General features: G+C 42.8%; 1 protein-coding gene across 1 annotated transcript; it reads right to left on the reverse strand.

The window, feature by feature from the left end:
• Positions 1-25690, reverse strand: PDCD11 (programmed cell death 11). Its single transcript, XM_086616345.1, has 35 exons — positions 25589-25690; positions 24896-25027; positions 24548-24715; positions 23496-23657; positions 22745-22868; positions 22222-22403; positions 21921-22028; positions 21275-21481; positions 20824-20948; positions 20159-20219; positions 19327-19473; positions 18953-19204; positions 17950-18093; positions 17057-17257; positions 16322-16492; positions 15699-15918; positions 13213-13368; positions 11116-11231; positions 10425-10945; positions 9894-9956; positions 9318-9426; positions 8722-8811; positions 8291-8393; positions 7596-7773; positions 6872-6928; positions 6245-6367; positions 5829-5951; positions 5427-5622; positions 4888-5010; positions 4412-4555; positions 3126-3376; positions 2300-2468; positions 1874-2027; positions 1137-1302; positions 1-431 (listed from the first exon to the last, which is right to left on the reverse strand). The coding sequence occupies exons 1-35, from the start codon at positions 25688-25690 to the stop codon at positions 260-262; spliced, it is 5520 nt and encodes a 1839-aa protein (XP_086472471.1). The 3' UTR covers positions 1-259.
• Between the last annotated feature and the right edge of the window lie 576 nt (positions 25691-26266).

The following is a 26266-nucleotide window of genomic DNA, read 5'->3' on the forward strand; positions in this document are numbered from 1 at the left end:
TATTGATTATAAAACAGTCTATATTTAAAAACATGTCTTCAAAGTCATCAACAGACTAGCATTATTTGTAATGTCTGGACAAAACTGCAAACATTTATCAAATCTTTTCCTTTGATTGTGTGTTCCTTTCAGTCTGGTTTGGTCATAGACCAATACTCTACTGAAACTCACTGTCCATGGACCATCACAGCAGAACTCCACACGTCTCAGTTCCCACAATGCATGGAGAGCCGAGTGTCTGCTTTTACTTGCGCCATACTTAAGTGTCTGCAAGGGAACTCTTGCTCTCCACATACTCAAGTGCTGCTCTTTTAACAGCCAGGACACTTTCTGTTGTTCCAAATTTCTTCTCATAATCCAGGTAGCGTTTAAAGAAGAATTTCATCTTCTTTGGTGCCAAGCTCAGGTGTATGACCCTCTCAAAGATGTCCCTGCAAGAAACCAAAGCGATTCAGATCACTGTGTTGGTGACAGCATTCAATACAAGCCCTGTATCCTGCCTTTGAACAAAGAGTAGAAAGTCAGGGGAGACATTCGATCTGCTGCAAAGTGCTGGAGCTTGAAGAAAGAAATTCCTGACAACTGGCCAAAATATCGAAGTAGAAGCCTTCTATTTGCTTGCAGAACTCTACGGCTGCTGATCAACTTAAGCTAAGATCCAGCCACCGTATTTGACCCTGCGTTCATTAAGTGGATGTGGCAGGATCCGTAGCGTGGGAAGTTGGACTTCCTTTTGTCAACTCTTGGAAAAGAAAATGGAAGGAGAAAAAAAGTTTCTCCATTTTTATGTTACAAGATACAAAAGGGCTTGATTCTCACCCTTCAGATACAACAAGGTAATCCCTCCAAAGGGACAGACAAATCTCAGCGCAAGTCCTCCAGTTTCTGTCATGCAGGCCACCACTTATGAATCAGTTTCCCTCTGCCCTATAGATGTCCTTAGAGTCTCCTAAGTCCTGTCAAGGATAAGCACTTCCACACACCTCAGTTTTCTTTCTCTAGGTGATAAAAATTCTCTTTTGCTCTGCTCTAGGAAACCCTATACAATCCCATGCTGCAGGGTACCCCTGCTCTTTTCAGGTGTTGCTCCAAGCACTGTACTCTGCCCCTTCCCGGCCTGCTGTAGCACAACTCACCGTACTTCCTTTTGGCTGCCTTGCTTGATCATGATGTCCATGTAGATGGACCAGATGTCTGTCCGCTTGGGATAGCTGCTGAGGGTGCTCTCAAAGAGGGCCTTGGCATGTTCTGGGTCCCCAAAACGGAACTCCAGCTGTGCAAACCTTGAAATAACATCCACATCTGGAACAAGTAACAACATGTTAGGGTATCATAGTTGCTCTCTTCCCTATGAACAAACATGAGTGATAATTACACAGAACAGAGGCAGGCACGGACAGCACCTTCTCTACCCAGAGACAAAAGGCTCTGTCGTAAAGTGGTTCTGGACCAAAGTGGGATCAGAGTGTGAGAGAGAAGGGTCACGGTTCATTTCCCAATTCAGCTCTCTGCAGGAGACGGAAGTTTGTTCTTACATTCAAAATGCATCTTGCAGCATCCACGGGCAGCCCCATAAACCTGGGACTAGACCAGCTGGACTGTTCTAGAGAGCTGTAAGACTCAAAGTCATCTTTGCTTTGGGTGCTTTGTTTTTGCCCATCACAGCAAATTCTATGACAGAAGGATTTAGCATTGATATCCAGGTTGAAATTTCCCCTTCCCTGACAGTCAATAGCAGCATGTTCAGCACCAACTGGCTGCTCTTTTCACTTATTACAAACATTGTCACAGGCAGAGATATCAGAGAGCAGTCCATCTGCTGGAGACCTGTCAACACATGGTCCACATTAGGGATGGGGAAGAGAGTGCTTACGTTCTTTGGTGGGCAAAGCCTTGAGAGCACGCTCCAAAAGCCTGTGTGTAGCATCAGTCTGGCCTTGCTTCAGGAGGAAAGAAGCGTATTTCAGCCACACAGATTTCTCCTGACGGAAACGCTTCAGCATTGTGTGGTACAACTCTTCTGCTTGCTGGAAGGGCAGAGTTGGGTTAGAACACACAGGTTCATAGTAAAGCCTTGTAGCTTTAAAACTCTTACTCTTGTCCCAGGTATCTCCAAACACTTATGAGAAAGAAGCAAGTACCAATAGTTCCTTGTCCACTGCCAATCATAACCATTAACCCCAGTTAGGAACAAGATAGGCCTCATATCCAACAGCTGGAAATTTATACAGCCAGCATCGGTAGTTTACTGGCACAACTGAATGGAATATGTGTCTGGGACCTGCTTGCACTATCTTACCTTGTACTTCTCAGAATTAGCATATATGTCACACAGATGCTGGAAGACTTTCAGAGGTTCATTGTATTGAACGGCTCTCTCAAAGACCTTCATCAGTGTCTCCTCAGTACCATACATGTTCTCCAAGTTCAGCAGAGCTACCCAGACATTCAGCTTCTCCTGTTCTTCCCTTAAAGCAGATGTGAACAAAAATATTTAGTCTTTTACCGGTCTTCATAAACCGTTCTGCAAAATCACCCTACAAAGACTCAGTGACTTGTAGCCTCGCTCCAGGTCAAAGGAAGGGCACATACTGCTCGCTGAAACACTACTTTAGGAATAGAGCACAGCAGTTGTTTTACACTACAACCTTTAGTCACTGTTGTTTATAACTAAAAACCACAAGGATGATTCAAAAAAAACACAATATACTTAATCATGCTGTAGAGATGATTGAATACACAAGGGTGCAGCCCTACAGAAGAAGCGTCAAGAGTTTCAGTTTATTTCATGTTTTGATTTAAGGACAACATCACTGACAGCATTATGCTGCCAACCCCTTCTGAATGCTCAGAAATATGTGCACCCAGTGATACCTTGGCAAGTTACTGTGCTCATGAGCTGCAGCAAGTCAGCTGCAGGCCAACTGTGGTGACTCAAGCCAGACCTTCAAAGGGCCAGCTGACAATTGCTACCATTTAATTCTTTTGAGCTCACTGAAAGATTCTCTGCCACTCCACAAACTCATGCACACACAATGATAACACTACCAATGCTCTTCTCCCACCACAACTACCCCACCATCATTTATTCTTTGAGGCAAAGGAAGGCAGAGCCCCATTATTACCTGAAGCAGATTGTTTTAAGTGCTCTCTCTGCCACAGCTCTGGCCTTCTCAATCTCAGTAGCCTGGAGGTGGAAAGCCATGTACTGTAGCCAGAGGATGGAGCTATTGGGACTGCTCAGCACCAGGCGATCAAAATCATCTGCTGACTGGGGCTGTCGACTGGGGTCCATCAGAGCTGCCTCTAATTTGCAGAGCTCCTTCTCCTTCTTCTGCTTCTCTAGCTCCTTCTCCTTCTTTGTTTGTTTCTTCAGCTGAAAGAGCAAAAAGGAGGATTGGGGAAAAGCGCGCGCTTCATGTGGGAATAGGCAGGCCCAGCTAAAGCACAGCCAGACCCCAGGATGTCCAAGGCTAGGCAGTTTTCACAGGAAGAGGTAAGACCAATTGTTTAAGAGAGGAGGAAAATGGTACAACCCCACCACATCCCTTCACACACAGCTCACACCTCCAAGAAGAGCAGCCGTACATGAAATTTCATTTCTTTTATGAAATACATTGAGGGTCCAAAGACTTTGCTAGTCTTGCACCCTGACTGCAGGATTCACACTTTGCCCCTCTCTCTCATTCTTCCATCTTTACCCTCTGGGCCAGTGCTTGCCACCACTCTACACTCTGTAAGAATTCAGGATACATAGAGAAAAATTGTGCAAGACTGGAGTGACTTAGGTCTAAATTGGGAACTGACAGGGTCACAGTTCTCTGCACAAGGCAACGACACCTTGGGCAAGAACGCATCGGCCATGCACGGCCTTTACAGAGGCGAGTGTTGAAGGACAGGGAAAATCCTGAAGAGCAAACATGAAAGCCGTTCATGAGTTTATTTCTCATCTTGCTGAACTGCTCACACTGGAAAACTCTTCTAAAAAATTACATCATAAAAGAAGATATTTTTTTGGTGTTTTTCTAAGTAAGAGGACTATAATTTGAAAAGGTTTTTAATTTCCAGGTTTTCCTGTAAATTTACAACACTCAGAAAATAAAAAAGCAGAAATTACATCAAATACAGAAATTTTACTTTCATTAAAACTTTTGTTTGACCTTAAATAATTATTTTTTGGCATGCCAACATGAGAAGCCCTATTTTCATGCAGCCATGCTAAAATAGGGTTTTTTCTCCTCTGCTTCAGAGATAACTGCTGTTAAGCCCAGCGCTCAGAAGTTCTGTATTAGCTGTCAGAGATGTTTCCCTGGGTTCAAAGGCTTTCCTATGGGGCAGGCAGACATGCAAATACTGAAACATCACATTACAGCCACCATGTGCCTGTGCAGGCAGCTCTAGTACACCGTACCTTTGACCGCGGATCTTCCTCCTCCTCACTCTCTGAGCTCTCTTCCTTCTGATTCAGCACAGGTATATCCATTGCATTCATGTCCTCATCCCAGGTGAAGCCCATGGAAACCTGCAGCCTGGGAGCTTCACCAGGTCTCCTTACCTGTTTGGAGGAAGACAGGGAATGCCCTGGGGTTTAATTTGAAGTTTTTACACCGAGATCAGACAACTTTTGATTGCTTGGGGCTTCTCTCTGGCCAGTACTACTGACTTCGCACACTTGCAAACAGCTCATCAGCAAAAACATTAAACTCTCGTAACCTCTGCTGTAATTTAAACTCAATCCATCTCATGACATTTTCCCATGACATAAACACTAGTCTGTGTTACTCCTATCTGTAGCAATGATACTTATTGTCATGCAAGTCAAAACTGACACATCCCAATAGAACTGGAAAGTCATTTCAGGCTCAGGTTCTCCTCCAAACTTCTCACCTTGGATTTCTTTTTAGCTGCCTCTTCCTCCTGGTCATCATCTTCCTCCTCCCGGTAATATACCTCAATTCCACTGTCATTTTCATCTGCTGGGCAGATCTTCCTTTTTTTTGGCTTTGCTTCCTGCAACGATGGGAAGCGATTGGATGGTGGAGAACAACAACTGCGATGAATCTTAAAGGCAATTCTGATCACAAAGAAAAGAGCCTGACAGCAGAGAGAGGGTAGCACCCTGGCACAGCATCCCCCACTATCCTCTCGCACAACAGTGACTGATAACAGAGAATAAACCCATGCTCACCTACATATGGTGCCAAGACCAACAGGATGGGCCACACAGGGAACACAATTGGGCTGCTAATTCAGGTATCTCCTACCCAAACAGAATGGTTTCTGATCTTTGCTAATCTCCAATGCAATTTAATCTTTTTTTCCTAGTCTGTATAATTCCTCAGCCCAATCCCCATAGATCTTCCTAGTCCCTTCAGTATTTGGGCAAATCAAGTCCTTTAGCATGTCCTGTGCAATTACATTCATACCTGTTCATTTTCAGAGTTTCCTCTTCTCCGTTTTGTCTTCAGCTTAAGCTCTTCTCTCTTTTTCCTGTCATCTGCCTCTCTTTTCTCTTCCTCTGCATCATATCGTGGTAGGCCTAGGGATTCAGGCAAGATGCTTGGCATCCCGGTATCCTCAGGCAGGAGAGAGAGCTCAACATGTTTTTCTTTTCCATTTACACTATGGTGCATTGCCAGGAGTAGCAGGAGAGAAGAAGAGGAAAAAAACAAATCAGAGCATTTACAATGACTGCAAGGATATTAACTTCTTTAAAATCTTCCTGGCTTTCCTCTTCAATCTTCCTTCCTTCCCTCTTTCCACTCTTTCCTCCTCCACCATCTGCTTTCTACTAATTCATGGCCCCTTTTAAAGAACACTGGACCTACCCGAGCACCTTGGCAGTTAGTAGCATTCCTTCAGGCAGATACTTTTCGTATAAGGAGTGTTTCTGTACAAAGTAAGGGGAAACATTCTGGAACAGGATTCGGCCCAGAAGAGAAGTGGACAAGCTGATGTGAGGAGGAAAACCAAAAATAAGTATTCCATAGTGAAAGAAAAGAAAAAAACAGTGCAGTGAATATACCTGTGGCACCATCAGTTCTATATAGTGTCACACAAACTTTCCCTACTTTAATTTCACAGGCTCAAGAAAGCAGCAATGACATCTTGATTCCCAGGAGAAAATGCATTTTGCAACATTGCATTACACTAGAGACTGCCTGCAAACAAGATTCCAAATCATACATCTAAAATAAGTTCTCCAAGACCCCTCATTTCCCAGTAATTTTCTTATGCTACTTACCCAAAGAATACACCTGATGGAGTGATTGATTTGACATAGCCTCTCACTAGCTGGCCTTTTTTAACATCGTTAATACATGTTATTTCAACATCCTCTACTTTGTTGTTCCTCTTTGGGTTTAGCCTTAAAGAGAGGTTAGAAGTTAAAGCACTCATCTGAATAATCCACATTCTGCTTTGGATATCAACACAAAGAAATCAGTATTAACAACATCTAGCACTTCCTGGAAAATGCACCAGATCAGAGACACCCTTCAGTTTATTCAAATGTGCTAATGGACTATCTGCATCTCTGCCAAGCTATACATAACATCAGGGACTAGACATGCTGCTGTAAACAAAGCCAAACAAAACAGATCAGCCTGGCTTCCTCTGACACTAAGAAAATGAGGAGAGTAAAATGCTGCCTGAAATTTTGCATAGCATCGGCTTGGATTTTTTTTCACCACTTATTTCTAAAATACTTAATTCCACATGGTTTATGCGTTTTTGTTCCATACAGAAGACAAAGCAAGAGGCTTGGTTTCAAGAGACATTTAGGACTAAGTCTGCTATTTAATCAAAATGTTTAAAATGCAGCTGAACATTGAAAAGTAGAAGATCAACAGTCTGGAGGGAAGACACATACCTGGATTGCCGGAGAGATAACTGGATTTTGCCATTCTCATTGGAGAGGATGTGACACCTGCATGACAGAGCAAGGGGAAAAAAAAGAAAGCTTTTTTACCAGTTAAAAAAGCTATAGGTAGAAAAATAGGTATTTTCACTAGCAGAATGAAGCTCTAGAGGAAACAAAACTACTCTGTCCCGTGAAGCACTTGCTATCTAACACAAACTATCATGGCACAACAGTTCATGAAACCAGCTAAAGGATTTTTTGAAATATATCTACTTGCTTTATCCAGTCTCTATTGCTGGTACAAAAGACAAAGATTGTTACAGATGCATCACTTGGCCTGCTGCACTCTCCAGCATTCCCAACAAGTCTGTGAAGTAGGAAAATGCAATTGCTTGTGCATTACAAACGTAAAGACAACTGACTTGCCAAACAGCCCACAGAACCACAGCAGAGCTGGGATAACTGGCCTCTCAGTCTCATCACCACCTTAGATATGAGAGTAGCTACTCGCAAAACATAGTCCAAGGCGGCAGCTGAAAAGAGGCTTCTTCATACATGGAAAACACAAGACTTTCACCCAAATGTATATAAGGCTGTAAGTCAGCATTACTTCTTAGTTACAGATTGAGCCTTGTAAGTCTGGTATCATCTTATAGCAGCAAAAAGACGGTCACCAAACGGAGAATACTTCAAAGCCGTACAGTTTGAGGGAACAAGAAAGAGAATTACTGACCTGACAATCTTCCCAACTTTGAAATCACTCAGAGGATTCTCCATGTAAGTATCACTCAGGTGAAAGATGCTGACTTTGCCAGTCTTGCCACCTGGCAGTGCAATAGTCAAACCAATGTGTGGAGTCACCTTTGTTACCGTGCCTACAGTGATGGTGCCCTGCTCCAGTGGCTGAATTCCTGGAAAAAATGAAAGAGGGAGAGCGCTTCATAATACTCCAAAAGTATGCAACCAACGCAACAAGGGTAATGCGTCAGTGAAGCTGATTTTAGTTGCCTAGCCACATATTAAATCCACCAACTTTTGATAAGGTGCAGTCTATGCACTCACTCCGTTCACAGCAAAGTTTACCTTGGTAGCCCAGACAAGGTCTACTAGCTGCACAGTTCTAGGATCCAGAATAACTGACAAATGTACCATATCACGTCTGAGATCAGAAGTGAAAACGTTCATAAGGGCTCAGAGAAGGGCTTCAGTCTGAGACAGCAGGAAAGTGATTCTTTAGTCTAAAGGTTTGACCTCTCTTGCCTTGCATGCTGCTACATCTGGATCAAGGTCCCAGGGGTTAGTTCTGTCCTACAGGGAGGTATACCTTGGCTCTGGGGTGTAAAGTCTGCACCTGAGGGGTCAGTGCAGGCCCACCTCTGAGTAAAGCATCATATACGATGGGGTCCTGCTGTTAAGGTTCCACTATACCTGTGAGTGACAAGGAGAGGTTTGTTTCGGTGACATCTGTTCCAGTCACTGTAGCTGATATTGCCTGGCCATTTTTGAAGCTCTTTTCTGGATGTTTTAAGACCTGAAAGAAATGACAGATTTCCACTTATTACCAGAAAAGGAGCTGTGCAAAACTCTGACTAGTGTTTCTCCTATGAAGCTTTACAATTTCTGTACACATCTTGGATGTGTACACTTGACTGATAGCTCAGTATTGCTTCAATGGCTCTGCTATCCTGAGCCAAACTAGCTGCAGGCATAGTACTTGCTTGTCAGTGAGGGGCAGTGATGCCTAGAGGGCAGAGCACTGGATGATGAGTTCACATGGATGTCAGAAGTGTTTGCAGTCAGTACTTGCAGCTACACGCATGGAAAAAAGTTTGCGTAGCTTATCTGTAACGGTCTCTTACCTTGGTGTTCAGAGACAGCAGCAGATGAGGAACTCTTCCTCGAACATCAGGGGTGACTTCTACCTCCAGCCAATTTTTGAGGATGTTATACTGAGAAGACAGACACCAAATAAGCAGAAAAGACACCATGAGATCTTGAGGAAAAAAAAAGTTCCCTAGTGGATTCACTAATTTTTAGAAAGAACTACTCCAGCCTTGGCTCTTGCACCACGCAAAAATGGTGATTTGGCTTCTACTCTTACAAGGGTACACTGCTGTGCTTCACAAGCAAGAGCACACGGGATCAGCAGCGAGCGTGCTTCGTGCGGGTGGCACACACAATTTCTCAAAGGCCATTTTGTTAGAGCGCAGGGTGGGAAGCAACTGCTGGCATCAAACAGGCATGTCAAAGAGGATAAGTCAGCTCGACTCTATCAAGTATAGAAAACGTGGCTTCCTTCTCCTGCTCTCCCCGTAAGACACTGCGCTGTGTGTGGGTCATTCTCACAGTCAATGAAGACCACAGCAGTGTCAGTTTAGGTCTGAACTAAGACCCCTCAGGTCATCCCCACTCGCTGCCCACCCCAGCATACTTCTTTGGAAGACTATGACCTCACCTTTTTCACAAAACAGGTGACTGTCTGTCCAACATTGTAGAGTCCAAGTTTCTTGAGGGCACTGTCTTCTTTAAGGTTCAGCACTGCTGTGACTTCCCCTTTTATTTCACTATTTGCAAACAAAGAAGAGGACTTCAGTAAGACAGCTTTGGTTCTAATGATGAAGATAGAAACATGAGAGATTATGGCGAGCCAGTACTACTGTGACAACGCCTTTGTGACATTCATCCCCATCCTCTCCCCAGCTGCATCATTCTGCAGGGAATTAATTCTTCCCTGGGCTTAAGAGGGAATCCTTCTGACATGAAGGAGCATACCAGAATCCAGACTGGCAGAACCTGAAGCCAAAAGGACACTCAAAGGAAATCACGCGCTAGGAGAGCACTGTGAGCTTTAACTCAGCTCCCTGATTCAAGTTATTGTGAAAGAGGGAATAAGAGGCCTTGCCACACTGCATACATGTGGATCTCCTTACTCATGGTCATGTCCTTCACAGATGGGAGAAACAAGGGAGAGAATCTACAAAGATACAAGCTCAGTGAAGCACCTGCAGACAGCACAGAGGCTAACACTTACCTTGGCCGAATGCTGAGCTCTGGAATGGTCCGTGTGAAGTGTGGATGGGTGATGGGCAGGTACCTAAAGAACAGGAAAAGGATCAAACTTTCCCATAATCGCCCCAGTCACCTGTAATCCCTCTGCATTGGCAAAAAAAACAGGTTTAAGCCCTCTAAAACTACCAAAGTCTTTGAGTTCCCGTTCTTCCTAGTAGTATTTCAGTGGCAATTTAGATACCCAAAATACTCTGGCAAATTTAGCCCCTGGAGCCAAATCCTGCTTGCATTTAAGACTTCCACTGGATCTTAAGAGTTTAGACATCTTTTTTTCTTGCTATCTATACTCAAGATAACTACAGTGACACAGACAGAGCTAATTCACTGAAACCTGGATCTCAGATACAATACAATAGCAGATTTCCTCAGGCCTCAACCACTCCAGCAAGGATAGCTGTAACAGTATCTGGTGACAGGGCAACAGTCTATATCATCTGAATTGAGTAATCCCTCACATTCCCCAAGAAGTAATACTATGAGCATGTTTTCCCACCTGTGAGTATTCACATCTCTGCCTCCAATGACTCGGGCAGTCACCTTCTGTCCAGTTTTCAGAGTATACGTTGGAAAAGAGCCTATGGGCACTTCATCCAGAATCCGGGATGCATGGATTGAACCTGTCAGGCTGTCATCAATAGCAACTGTGACATGGGTTGGTTTGACAGATTTAACAGTACCAGTAACAACATCCCCTGGGGAAAGCGAGTGTTTCACAGCAGCAAGCATCTCTTCTAATGCTGTCTCAGATTCATTCCGGACCCTTGCGAAAACATTCTTCTTTGCTGGGCCCTGTACTGCTAATAAGACTCCATGGTCATTCACCTTCACTACTTTCAAGGTTGCAGAGATTGTTTGTCCCACCTTCAGTTTTTCTGAGTCAAAGCGGAAGGTGTCATTGAAGTGAGAGGCTGTGGGGATAGCTGCCAGCTGGCCTGTTTCCAACAAAGACACGATGGCAAACTCTTCTGCTACATGCTGCACGATGGCAGAGTGCTGGGAGTTCTCTGTGAGACGCTAGGCAGAAATGAAGATAGTGACTTACCCTGCTGAGATTTTGATTCCCTCCACTCTACCTCCCACAGTTCTGAAGGAGGAAACAGCCCCCCTCCCCCACCCAAATTTTTTCATTGCCTAGAGTTTGACAGATGAACAGAAAGACACAGATCTAAAAACTGAGCACGTACTCGTTTGGCTCTTTGTTTCAACAGTTCTTCCCGAAGAGAAACATACACCTTAGATGTGAGGGCATCCACATGAAGAACCAATGCCTTGGTTTTCTCACCAGGAACAATACTTTTGTCTACAAATGAGAACAAGATCATTTATCTCCTGATGACAATGAAGAATTTTGAGCAACCGAGCTAGTGGCACATGACAGATAGGAAGGGTTGCCTATGGTTCAGTTTAATTTCTGAAGACCACAGTGATAAAAAAGACTGCTTGGTTACTAATTGTAACTATGTTACTGTGACAAAGTCAACTTCCTGGCCAGATGTGTAAGTCATGACTTCAAGAAGAGAACAGATTTCTCCAACATTAAAGGCAAGGAGAAAAAAAAAAAAAGAGCTTTTTTATTCAGAAAAAGACTCCGATACTTTTATGGAAGAACTATATCGATTTTATGAAGATGCAACTCTTAAATAATGCAGACAAGGCTGACTAAACACAAATTCATAGATTCATAGATTCATAGATTTCTAGGTTGGAAAAGACCTTAGAGATCATCGAGTCCAACCATCCCTAATCCCCATTAAACCATATCCTCAAGTAGCTCATCCACCCTATTCTTAAACACATCCAGGGATGGGGACTCAACCACCTCCCTGGGCAGCTTATTCCAGTGGCTGACAACCTTTTCAGAGAAGAAATACTTCCTAACATCCAACCTGAATCTACCCTGACTAAGCTTATGCCCATTTCCTCTTGTTCTATCACCCATCACTAATGTAAAGAGCCCTTCCCCTACCTCCCCACCATCTTTTCTCAAGTATTTATAGGCCGTAATCAGGTCTCCCCTCAGCCTCCTCTTCTCCAGGCTAAACAGCCCCAACTCCCTCAAGGTAACAAAGGTTTTGAAAAAGCTTATACTAACGTTTGCACAAAAACATCAGTCTATCTGTTGCTGAGGAAACACTGGGATATTACTCCTGCTGAAGTTAGCAGTTTATATTGGTTTCATTGGTTTATTCATTATCTCAGCATGTACTTGTTTGGTTCTGCTTACTACGGCACTTTTCCACTTTAATTTTTGAATTGCAAAGTACTGAAATTGCAGTCCTGTTTTGAAGACATTGATTTAAAAGAAAAATTAGCAGCAATTTCAGATAGAGCATGCTCCAAGGAATATGTTTCTAAAGTAAGAAGAAAAAAAATTGAGTAAGCTGGAGCTTGTATTAATACTCTGTCTATATACGGTATGCTTCAACTACGGACCTCTGAGCACAAACTAGACTTCACAAGATGCCCAGTAGAATAGAATGGAATATTTCAGTTGGAAGGGACCTACAATGATCACTTAGTCCAACTGCCTGACCAATTCCAGCCTAAATTTCCAGTTAAAGCATGTTATTAAGGGCATTGTCTGAATGCCTCTTAAACACTGACAGGCTTGAGGCATCGACCATCTCTCTAGGAAGCCTGTTCCAGCGTTTGACCACCCTCTTGGTAAAGAAATGCTTCCTGATCATAGAATTATAGAATGGTTTGGGTTGTAAGGGACCTCAAAGATCACCTCAAAGTTTCCACCCCCCGCCATGCACAGGGACACCTTCCACTACACCAGGTTGCTCAAAGTCTCATCCAGCCTGGCCTTGAACACTTCCAGGGATGGGGCATTCACAGCTTCTCTGGGCGACCTGTTCCAGTGCCTCACCACCCTCAATGTAAAAAATTTCTTCCTTGTATCTAATTGAAATCTCCCCTCTTTCAGTTTAAAGTCATTGCCCCTTGTCCTATCACCACATACCCTTGTAAAAAGTCCCTCTCCAGCTATCTTGTAGGCCCCTTTCAGGTACTGGAAGACTGCTATAATATCACCCCAGAGCCTTCTCTTCTCCATACTGAACAGCCCCAACTGTCCAGTCTAAACCTGCCCTAGTGCTGCTTTGAACCATTCCCACATGTCCTATCACTGGATACCAAGGAGAAGAGATCAGCACCTCCCATTGCGAGTCTGATCAGACTCCTGCCATGTTGGGTCCTCAGCAGAACTAATTTCAGGACAGAGGTTTCAAGGTACAAGAGTGAAAACCAAAGCAAGCAGTCAAAGAAAAGACCCTCACCTCCCAAATGGTAGCGAGTGGCTGTCACAGTCAAGCCTGTGACACAGCTGCCACTGAACAGTGCTGAGCCATCGTCCTTCACATCCTGCATGACCAGCTGCAGCTCCTTTCCAGGTACCAATTCACAAAGGCAGCCTTGGGCCACGCTGGACTCTCCTAAATAAAGGGAAGAAAAAGTGGGAAATCAGTTTTATCTATGCTGTTTCTTTGCAAAACAAAGACAGTTTTCACATCTGCTCAAGAAAGAATAAACAAGAATTTATATCCACCTTCATAATAGAAAACAGAGTTCAGGCTCCTGAGTTTGCAGAAATACAGATCAGTAAATGCTAAGATTTAAGCAAAAGTAGAAACATTTTTGTGAAATTAAAGGTCTGATAACTTTGGAGAGAAGATTTTCCAATCTTATATAAACACTGTCACACAGCATGGCTTACAGAAAAAGGTGAAGGAAAAATAGATTAATCCTAAAAACAAAAACCAGACCTGTCACCTCACAATTACAGGAAACAAAATATTAAACATTACTGGATATAAAAAGACCCTAAAAAGGCAAAGTTAGAATTTGATAAAAATAAACTGCAATACATCCAGTACTCCTAACACTAGAAAAACAGCATGCTGAGAAAACCTTTGCCGGAGGACTCATTCAGCAAACCTGTAATACAGTAGGCAAATCCATTTGTACAAACTCATCCTCATGTGAGTGTTAGGTTTGGGTTATCACAAGCACCTGAGTGCCAGCATAATTATCCTTGCATTGAAGCTAGTAAAGTCATGACTATAGATTCTAGTTGAGCAGATCCTGGCTATGGCTCAGGCCCATTAAAAAATCCTCCTGAAAATCAGTTACCCCATGGACAAATATCAACAATAAAAAACAAGTTGATGATCACAGCGTGCAAAAATGCAGATTTCTGTACCATAAGGCTAGTAGAAGCAGTTCTTGACTGCCAGTAAAAAAACAATGCTAGTGTCCTTCACTGTCATAGTTTAAAAAGTACTGTTAGATGAAGGTAGAAATGGTAATTTCTCATCAGTTATGAGTTACCAGCAAATACAGTATACACACAAATACTACATCATTACTCTTGTCAATGATTCCTCTTTATTTTGATAGAGAAAGCTAGTCCTGCTTGCTGAAATGCAATAAGAGCACCTGCTGCCTGTAGTGCATAATAGGCAAGTAAGGACATTGTTCTTAAATCAAAGTCTTGTCCTTTACTATTCTAACCCTCCAAAAGCATTGTTCACTTTAAACAGCTGTACCATTCTTCAGAAAGCACCAGAGGAAAAAAGATCATGGCTTTACCATCGGACAGTTAACCTGCCCAGCCTTTCTAACATCACAGTAAGCGACACCAGTGCACTGACTCGGGCCACTCCCAGTTGTCTTCTGTCCTTCCATCACTTTAGAGTATAGAGAAGAACTGACATGATGCTCATTCTGATTCTTACACGTCTATCACCCTACCTAGTGTCCAGGCATCAGTGCTGTTTTTCCTAAACTAAGTAATTAGTAGAGGAAGGTCTTAAGTGCCTGTTTCTAATACATGAGTTTGCACACAAGAAGAGCTTCCCATATTGCTTATCATCATTCTTTTTTCAGACACTGGGGGAAATTCAGGTTTGGGCATTGGGCAGCCTGTTTTGTGTCACTGGTGCTTTGTGGCAATTCACTCAGGCACTCAGAAATCCATGATTCTTCCACTGAAAAGAACAAAACCAAAAACCAACAGAAAAACCATATGCCTAGATCTCTGTTGGCAAATTAGATAGGTTTCACAGGTTGGCCCAATATCCCTTGTATCTGTAAGCCCTTTGGAGTTTAACATCTGTTTACTGACCAGAGGAATCCTGTCTGCAGACTAAAGCTCTTAAAATACAAGATCATAGAGTACTAAAAATTAACCATTGCCAGATTCAAAATAAATAGAGATAATTCTTCATATAAAACATAATTAAATGGTGAAACTACTATCACGTCTCAGTCCATTAACTTTTAGATTGGTTCATAAAGCAATTACAAATATTCACAACAAAAAGCGTCTCCAGCCTGGAGAAAGGCTTTGGTCCACAGAACATCCAATCTCACCCTGGCGTCCCTTATTTTCACCCTCACAGGCCCTTCAAGGAACCCATCCTTTAGTACTATTGTATCTCCCTTCCTCTTTTCATATATGGACCTCACAGTTCATCTATTTATCTCCTTATTTTTAATTCTCCAAGCTTCAATGTAAGAAGCCTAGCAGGCTTCAATTAAAAAAGCAGCTTCTTTGGCTTATTCCAGCTGTAGTTTCAAAAAACATTCTTGTTAATGGCAGACACACACAACCTTCTTCTAATAAGCTCCTCTTGGAAGTCAAGTCTTTGCTTGAACTGACCTTTCTGTTACTTAAAAGAAAACGTTTTTCCCTTTTCATATATCTGAAGCACCTTTTTTTTGTGGTATGATCCCCTTTAGCAGAACATGTTCAATCTTTTACCTCTTTTTCCCAACAAGTTCCTGATTTCTTTCATCTCCTTGAAATATTGATCCAGCAGGGCAAAGCTCTCTGCAGCAGAATCGCCTGAGCTGCACTCTGACACCTTTAGATTGAGGAGCACACGCTGCTTCTCCTCATCAATGTTCATCACCTTTGCAATCACAGTCTGTCCCACCACAAAGTGGTCCTTGGTATCCGTCACAAATTTGTCACTCATGCTCTGTGCAAAGGAAACAAAAGAGGAAGGGTTACTGAACACAGCTGCTAACTATCAGCCACCTGCAGTGCTGTTCAGAAGAAGGGTTTGAGTTAAGACCTCATGAAAACGTATAAGAGAAATTAACAAAGTCTAATGAAAAGACATCAATTAAAATTAATTACTGAAGTCATATGAAATACTTGTTTGAAGCTTAAGCTCACGTGAATCAAGTCCTTTATTTCATTTTGGAATTGAATTAAAACACAAACCTAAAAGCAGCTTTTAGCCTACTACAGAAAGCTGTACAAATGCAGGATCCACAGCCCTACTGTTCCCTCCTTCCTACTGTACCTTTGCTAAAAGCCATGTTTCAAGCACACCTGATTACACACATGCTGTTTACTAAAGTGAATGCATTGCTTACCACTTTGGGTGCCAGTCCTGTCACACCAAAAGGAAACTCCACGAAAACTCCAAAGGGCATCACGTTCCTCACATAACCAGTCAACAGCATCCCAGGCTGGATTTCAGAGAAGCTTCTCACAACTTGCTCCTCCTGTACAGCAGAAATCACTGCAGACTTTCTGCTCAAGATCTGAACAACTAGTTAGGAAAAATGAGAAAAGATGAATGACAGGAGCCTGATGCCAAGTAAATCTCTTGGTGCTGCTAACCATCGGGCTAGAGCACTTTTTGCAGGTTAGATGGCACAGGAGCTCAAAATCCTGCAATTTCAATTACCGTCTTGATGTCTCTACACTAAAATTTAGCACCCAATGTCTCTCAAGCTGCTCAGCATTAAAGATGCATCCTTCACGGTAGCAGAAATGTCAACTTCCTAGTTCTGATTTTTGGTATAAAAATAGCAAATTTTATGCTAAGGCTGTGATACGATTAACAACCCAGAAGCTGGTTTGGAACATCATTCAATTCACAACAAAAACCTGGTTCTGATGGGATTCTAGCAGCAGCTGAGCCTCACTTTTAACACAAGCAAGTTATAATGACTCTCATTTGAAACACTGCTAGCTTAACAGGCACTTCCACTTCAACACACTAACTAGTGTAGCTTCTGTTTGTTGCAGATATTCTGGATTCCTGACAGATACCTCCTTCCTCCCCACCCCTTTGTTTGACTGGTTGAGGTGGCAAAGGATACAATACGCTCTCCCTTGTCACTTAGGCACATAACTCTGGGCAGGACATCTCCCTCTTGAAGACAATGCCACAAGAGCTTGCAGTTGGCAACAAAGTCAGAGAGGTGCACTGTGGGAATTGAGGCTATCACATTGCCTTCATCTTCTAAGATAGAAACCTCTAGCCTGTTTTCTTCCTTCTTCAAGACTTTCACATCAACCATCTGAAAAGAGAACAAATACAGCGATGTAAAATTCCAAGTGTCTTTGAAGTCACTGCTTTTGATGCACAGGGTACCCCATGCTGTGCAGTAGGGGCTCTGACGTGGCCTCCCAGCTATATGTAAGGAAATTTCACATCAACAGGGCTGAGCCTCAAAAGCATCCCAACAATGATAGCAAAATAAAATCTTAGGTCCCAGAAAATCCAGGAGCTAGAAACATTCTCTTGGTTGTGACTTTCTATTTGAAGGGCAAAGGGAACAATTTAAACAAGATTAGAAGTGTCCTGGTTCCTGCATTAGCACTCCTGCAGGGTGTTGGAAACTGCGTTCATTCCAAAGAGAACAGGGAAGCATTTCAAAACATTTTTCTGAAGTTATCTTTTTCCAGGGAGCAAAAGCAGCTGCTTTTGGAGTGAGAACATCAGTAGCTTCCAGAAGAAAGAGGACTCCACCTCAGAGTGAGAGCACTAACTGGTACCTCCAGAAGGACCATCCTGAGACCCTTTATCCTGACCTTTGACAACAGGGATCCTGGTTTTGACTCAGGAGGCCAACCACACAAAATGCATATTTAATGCTAGTTCCTGACCACCAATAGCTTTTCTTAAAGCAAAGTTGTTCAAAGTGATATCAAATTGCTTGGAAAAGAATTAGGAAAAAGCAAAAAAGGGAGCAGTCACTGAATTCAATACCTCTCCTATTTGATATTTCACTTCCTGTTTCTTCTTTGGAGTACGTTCCTTTTTGTCCTCCATGCCAGGCTTGCTTGATAACCTGAAGGACAACAAGAGCCTTTCCTGCTGAGGCTCACATTTTAAGACCATTACTTTAACAACCTGCAGCAAAAAAGATGAAACAAAAGTTTAAGTCAGCCGACCTCCTCTTCAGTGTACTAACCACCTACAAAATGAGACAGGGAACTGCATACACAGCACACTTTTCTCTCCCACTTAGGACAGCAGGCCTATGACTAAAACTTAACAGGTTCAATCAGAGACAAATGTCATTCCGATCACACATATGGAAAATGGAAGTACATAATCATTAAATGACCTGCATGTGGCAAGTCTGTAGCAGAGTTGAGAATAAAATTCACATGTGCAGATTTGCAGTCTTGACTAGAAAATTATCCTTCTCCTTAGCCAGTCAACAAACAGCAGGATTAAAGACAAAAGCACCAGAAAAAATACCGAAGAGGGTTGACCTCACTATAAGCTTATCCGCAACAAAGACCAGAACTCGGTGAACAGCATGGTTCCCAGAGTGCCTGGTTTAAGATGCGCACGGTTTGAAACAAACAGGAAAATAAGAATAAGGCAGAAGCAGAAAACATCATCCTTCTGACTCTGTAGGTAAGAGTTGTAACCTCCTTAGAAGAAACTGCAGCCTAGAACCCCAAACTTCTACTGAGATCTCAGTAACTCAACCAAGTGTAGTCCCTATATCACACTATGGTGTCTCCTGCACATCAGAACAGAGAGACTAGAAACAAAGACAGCTCCATGAAATACTCAGAGAAGAGCTGCCCCTTTCACAGCCGAATCTGTTTAAATGGAACACAATTTTTACTTAAAATGAAAGGACATGAACATCTATCTTCCGGTGCAGCTGGTTCCTTCCCATGTTGGAGTCAGATCAACTGCAGATCTCTCTTTTGCATTCAAACTCAAGACACGACATAGGTACATTAATTACCTGGCCTTCATGGAAGACTTTATCTGGACAAGATATGGGTTCTGAGCTCAGCTCGTTCTTGGGTACCAGACCTTTGACATCATTGTAGAACTTCACAATGCAGCCAAACTCCCTTGCGCACACCACAAAGCCATGCGTGATCAGACCTGGTTTTGCATCTTCGTAATTGGAGAGGACTGGAAGCTTTGATTGGACAAGACTTTTCTTTAGAGTAAGGATCAGCTTCTTTCCTGCAGGATTGCACTCCAGTACCTAGAAGAATGGAGTACAACAAGGCTCAAAAAGCATGTCTGCCATTGTCTGATCGCTACATCTGCTAAATACTCAAACAAAAGAGTGCAAAGCAACTGAAGACCCTGCCTGGCAGCTCTCACCCGACACCTGACTTCGTCTCCTATGTTGTACTTCTTCTCAGGCTGCTTCAGGATCACATTAGCGAGATGCATGGATGGTACAAGTCCTTTAATCCTATCAGTCACTTTCACCTGCATCCCAATGGGTTTCAATGCAAACACTTTGCCCTAGAACCCAAAACAGAGAAAACGATCAGCAAATTCAGCATGAAAAGCACACTGTGCACAGGTAGGAAACAAACAGCCAAGATACTGCACCACCTATTATCACCAAATCTAATCACCCTTCAAAAAAATAAAATCTTAGTCCAACCCACACTCCACTGAACCAATCTGACCCATTAACTTTTATATATTACATAAGGTTGTTTTACAGCCTCTTCTCCTTAAGCATAGGCTACTTCTGCAAAATCCTGATTGACTCTGGAAAACTAGAACTGTTTCCAGAGACATATCGAACACAGTCATGACTCTGACATAAAAATGGTCATAACTGAGTAACTTTCTGCCCATCAACTGATTGTGATGGTCCATACATGAAGTGTAAGATGAGTTTCAGTCTCTTTCATTTAAGTCTTTCTAAAAACATATTCATAGTCATAAAAAAATGACTGACTGTGGCTAAAATTTTATTGCCTTGGCAATATCATGAATGAAAACCTGAACAAAACGGGGAAAGAAAAGTATCACACTCCATTAATAGAGTCCTGCAAGGAGAGGTTTTTCTCCTCACTTTCATTTCACTAGTCTGGATCAGAAGTTAGATATATAGACAGCGGAAATGCAGATTAGCTACATCATTTTTCTAAGTACAACAGCCACACAGTACTGTGTCAGTCCTCCAGACGCTCACCTGCACCACATCCCCCGTGTGGATATCCTGGTATTGCAGAAACCGCGCTTCAATAATCTGACTTGGAGAGAGACACAGTAAGAGATGACCAATCAGTCAACTTGAAGGAAAACTACAATCCTTGCTTTGTCACAAATATTCATTACCCCACCCACCCCCACCCCAGTGCTCTACAACTCCAGAGTTCTGTGTTTTACACCAATAGATCCACCTCCCAGAACAGCTGTCTGGACATAAAGCTCAGGGAGGTTCATCAGGCTCTACTCCAGGTGACAGCCAGTTATGGCCACCAGCCATGGCTTCATGAAAGAGGAACCCATTATCTACATTGTCTAAAGCCACATAGACGGAAATTCTAAGAGGGAGAAGCAAAACGGGCTGGGACTTGGAAGACCAAAGTTCCATTTCCTCTTCGGCCACAGGCTTCTGACATGACCTCAGCAGAATTAATTTAGCCTCCCTGTGCCTCACCCACTAACTATACTGATGGCGTCCCAACTCTCTATAGTATGAGGAGGATATGAGAGATGCCCAGACAACAGAAATACAAGTCAAAAACCCCAAATGGCAAGTTCCAGTCCAACAAATCAGTGTAGCATTTTCCACTCTCGACCAAACCCTTCTAATCTTTCAACCAATTTTCTGGAAGAGTGTATGAAACTTACGGCTTCAGAGATACCATACACATCTCATCCATCAGGCTGTAGTCAATGATCCGACATTTATGTTTGCATCCTGCCTTAAATGCCCCAGGTTTAAAGGATTTTCTGGTTTTTGAAAGATGTTTCAACTAGAAAAAAAAAATTACAGTTCAGTGTTTGGAATATGGAAGCACTGATATAGACTTTAGGCAGAAGTAGCAGTATCCGACCAAATCGTTCCTCTGACATACTCACTTTGTGCAGCAGGTTTCACCAGTTCTCCCTCAACAACCCTCTGACATTCCAACCCAAACAAGGAGAGGTATGATTAGGCAAACACGTTCCACATTGTCCTAATTTTGTTGTATTTGTCTCAACAAGAACATAAAGGTAGAAAATAAAACCTTCTCCTAGCCTGCTTCCCCAGGAGGCAAAGACAGCTATGGAGGACCTTCCTCACTGCCCTGGTACTTACCCGTGCAAATGCAAGAGTGCCATCATCAAACTCAAAGACAGCACCAAACTGCTTGTAGAAAACTTTCACTGTTGACTCCTCCACCACTGTCCCCATACGATCATTGGAGAGCTGGTTTGGGGATCCCCCAGGGTGAAGGAAGGCCTGCCGTAGAGTAAGCCGCACCACCTTGGAGATGGGATGGACAGAGAGGATGCAAGCTTTCATCTAGGAGAAGATAATATGTTGGTTAAACACGAGTTTGTAAACAAAAGAGGACAAAGGCACATTGCTCACGGTTTTAGACATTATGCTTGGTACCTGAACTTTTTGTCCATGTACAAGCACTAAGACATCACTTCAGTTCTAACAGCTTCACAGATGAGGGATTTTTGCTTCTGTCTATTGTTTATAAGCTAGCCTGGTACATGATCACATAAGAAATTTTCTATCATTTGCAAGTCTCTCATGCTTCCCAAGTAAGTCTTCCATTACCTCAGGAATGGCTTTGCTCTCTACAGTTCTAATGCAATCATGATAGTAATTCAAATAAAAGATGAGAAAGACAGCTATCATCAGTAAGATTTCAGAGATTATTCTACTGAAATGCTGGAGAAGAGATGTTGCAAGCAACATACCAACTCCAGCCATCCTTCACCCTCCTTACCACTTGATCTGGAGAATAGTTCATGGATTTCTCTGGGTCCATGTGCATAAAATCCACAATGCCAGTGAAGGAAGACAGAAAGCTCAGTTTGATCCCCAGTGGGGCCACCTAGAAAGGGGAAGAAAAAGATAACCAAAAAAATCACATGCAGTCTTCATGCAGCTCAGAAACAGAAAGCAAGGCATAAACTTCCATCTCTACTTCATCTGTCTCCCTACCTTCAGCAAGACTCAAAAAAAAAAAACCCCAACAACAACAAAAAAAAAAACCAACAAACCACCAAACCCACAACAGAGCTTACCTTCTGCACTCGAGCTTTCACCACCAGCCCTGGCAATAAATTAGAGAGTGTCCAGTTCTGTCGCTCTGTTGCAAGGGATGCAGCAACCTCTGATCGATCAATGGACAAACTGACCACTCTTCCCTCGTTCTTTACTTCCACAATGACACAGTTCAGGTTCTGGCCTACTTTCAAGTCAGACCCTGCAAAGACAAGTCACAGCATAAAACCTTCACCAGGAACACTCAGGGATTCCCTCCCACTTCTTCCAAAGCTTTTTCAGAGTTCTCCCTCTCTTAAGAAGTTAGAACACCTCTCAATCTAAGTGAAGTCTACTGCCAGCACGAACTGATAGGCCTGGACCACTAACACAGTCTGTCAGAAAACAGGCACCCAATGGCTTGTTGCAGACCAGCCACAAGACTGCTGTTTTCAGCAACTTGCAAAGACTCGATCTTGACCCAATCTCATTGAGGTGCACAAACACCACAGATATAACAACCTTTAACGCCCATCATGCGACTCCTCCTGTACTACTGCTTACCTCTCTGGACTGTTTTGATGTAATTTTGGGCTTTCTGACGAGGCAGGAAAGCATGAGTCCCAGAGACTCCAATATCAATGAGGTAGCCATGGTCTTCCACACTAGACACAAAGCCAGAGAGCAGCTGTTGGGAGGAAAGCATGGCAATTCAGTAACGTGACGAAACAGCTGGGTCTTCAAAGAATGCATATCTGGTACGAGATTCCCCACTCAAACTTGTTTCATAAGGACAGAGAGCTGAGTTTTCCAGAACAGCAGAAAGAACACTACATTCTTTCTTATTACAGTGCTCATCTGGCAGCGGTGTCTCAACTCTACCCTGACCCACCTAGGCACGTATGGAGTTCACGAAATAGTAGTGAAAAAAACTGGCATGTTCAAGAATAGCAGGTGCTTTAATTATAGGCACATGCCTGCAACCATACAGCTGGAAACACAAAACCCAAACAACTAAGAACCACTGCAAAGCAGGTTAAATGTTATTCTCTGCATAAATAGCAAAGAAATCTACTCAGAAATAAGCCATTGACTAACTTGTCAGTATTGAAACAGAATAAGGTGAATGGATTTTACTAGTGACAACCTGGAAACAAGACCCAGTACTGCCCTCTCTTCCCAGGTCTCTTCCATGGTGTGAGCAGCTCCACATTCTTCTCTGATCCCATGCAAGGACCAACTGAAATGTTCCCCTACGCACTGTGCAAGAAGCACCTCCAAAGCCTAGAGGCTGTGACAGACCCAGAACACGTACCATGCCCGATACCAGTGCTGAAGCATTCAGACCTTTATTGACCTTCTTGGGGTCAATCGATAATTTGATGCTCCGACGTCCATCAGCACTTTTCTCAACACTGGTTACAATGCATCTGACCAGTGTCCCTGGAGAATACATGTCCAGGAGCGAATGTAAGTCCTGCCCAGCAAGATGATCGAGAGAGAAACATACAAATTTTACAAAATTAAACAATACAATAAGGCAACAATTTGTTACAGAAGTAGCTTTTGAAATCAAAATCCCATAGGAAAGTCCTGTTTCTCTGTCAACACTACAGTAAAAGACAGGAAATGCCACAAAAAACAGAATCTCAACATAGAGGCAGGAATGACATTACATGATGTCAGGAAATCTAGTAGGCTTTGCTTTAAAAGGAATACTGTGTGGGCCCGAGTCAGAAGGCGGCAGCTGAGAAAACAGGTCTACAGAGCCAACAGTGACCCTAACCTCACCTCCGTCTTTAGCAGGGAAAACCACTACCACCAAAAGGCTAGCACACCTGGCAAACACCGCATTCCACAACACGCTGGAAAAATTTATGGAGCACACATCAGAGAGACAAGATAATAGGTTACTCCATCCTCACTCTTTCTAGCAATCATCATTATCAGGAAATCACAAAGTTTGCTTGGAAAAGCCAGTTCCAAACCAAGGTCAGTCTGTGTTAGCACAACACAGCAGAACATTGCATGCAGCAACATGCACTGGAATTGCAAGGACTGTGCTAATCCCCATGCCCTCACATCATCTTCCAACCACTTCCGTAACTTTTTCCCACCATTGCCTACAGCCAGGGATCAGTATTTAGCTTCAGCAACAGATAAGCAGCACAAATCTCTTCAACAGGCTGTCTACGAGGTTCACCAGACTACTTAGCCAAGGCTAAGACACTGCAGGCAATCAAATTCAAGTCAGCTGCAAGACAACAGAAACCAGGCTCCTAAACAAGACCTCAAGTTTGATTCTGAGGTATTATTGACACTCCCTAGCTCCCAGGCACAAATCACAGCCCCAATCCAAGGCCTCACCTCCAGGAGTTCTCCTTGGGACACCTGCTTGCTCAGCAATTTGCTGTAGGAATCGCTGATTTGCGTGACTGGCACAAATCCTGAAAGTCCATTGGGCAAGCTGATGACTAGCTCATAGTCACTGACCTCTTTTATACAACCAAGGAGCAGCATCCCCTCACAGAGTGCCTGGGAAAGCAGAAGGAACAGCATACGGTGGATATCTTGGTAAGTCAACGATAACAAGGTGGTAAATACACTTTTGTCCCAAATCACTGATGTAATTCACAGGTTTCGTGAGGAACACCATGCCATTATCACATAGCCCACAAGACAGATGCACACAAAATCAAACATTTATCCACAAACCTCAATTGTGAGTGGTTCAATATTCACAACATTGTCTTTAGCAGCAGCTATTTTGTCTGTCTTGAACTTTTTCTGCTTTCCTTGATCTCTTTGGCTCCTTTTCCTTTTCTGGGATTTTTTTTCATGGTGAATCTAAAGCAGATTACAAGCAGAGAGGAAAAAAATAAATTTGGATAAAGAGATGGACTTTGCACTAAGGTAGAACTCTGTTCCCAAGAATAAAATTAGAAGAAAATACTAGGATTGGAGAAAAAAAAGAGAACAACCTTGATAACTGCTATATGTCTACATGCAAGTCTTCCAAAATATCTCCTTTTGGACTGAGGCTGATCATTTACAAAACTGTGAATCTTGGGAACGGGAAAAAGAGGTACAAGTGATCTGCACCACACTCTACTAACAGGAAAAGAAAGACCAAACTTAGTCTACATCCACCTACACTAGCCTCGCTACACAAGCGCCTCGAGATAAGATGCTTGTGGTAAGTTTAAAAGCTAAAGCCTGATCAATAATTTTGATTGAACTTTTTCTGTCATAACATTCAACATGCATCATACATCAGGGACCTTTAAAAGATCAGAAGAAAGGTGGACGTCAGCAGTTATCTCTTTCTGGAAGTGTCTTCTATAGTTTACCATAGAAGTAAGGGATGGGAAGGATTGTAGGTTATTCAAGAACACACAAACAACATACATCAAACAAATTGTCTCGTTCTAACTTTGAGTTGGGTGTTTTTCGCTCTGTGGGCTTTTTCTGGATACCCCCTCGAGGAAAGTTTTCTTCTATGGATGCCATGCTTGCACTTCTACAAGAGAAATGACAAAACAGAGATTAAATATGCTTGTTCCTCACAAACACTGAAGAGACATAAGAGTGAATCACCCCCAAACTAAGAAAGAATTCAGATGGCTACTTCGCAGTTAGTCAGTGACAAAACAGAAATTCACGTCCCAATGTATTTAACATTTGACTACACCGAAGTATTCCAGTGGTCCATCTAAATACAGGCATCTCTAACAATTTTGACTATTGCCCAACTCTTCCAGGCTAAAGTATCAATTTTTTAAGGCATTTAGATGCGCCACCTAGATATTCATAAAACTCCTTCAGCCACAATTTTCCTGAACAGACCTTCATTATATTCAGCAGACAAGCTGAAATTACCAGCTTCAGCCATTAAGGAGAAAGTTGTGAGGGAAACACTAAGTCTGGTCTGCATTTTTACTCTGGATACCATCCTTAAAGGTTAGTATAATTTGATACACCTTGATGTAAGCTATATCTCTCCATATATATTCAACCTTGCTGTGTTTCAGTCAGTAAGCAACGCTTTATTAGGTCACGATTCACACACTATTTATTAGTCAACGG

This window comes from Tauraco erythrolophus, chromosome 9 (assembly GCF_009769465.1).
Source record: "Tauraco erythrolophus isolate bTauEry1 chromosome 9, bTauEry1.pri, whole genome shotgun sequence".
Classification (NCBI taxonomy): domain Eukaryota; kingdom Metazoa; phylum Chordata; class Aves; order Musophagiformes; family Musophagidae; genus Tauraco; species Tauraco erythrolophus.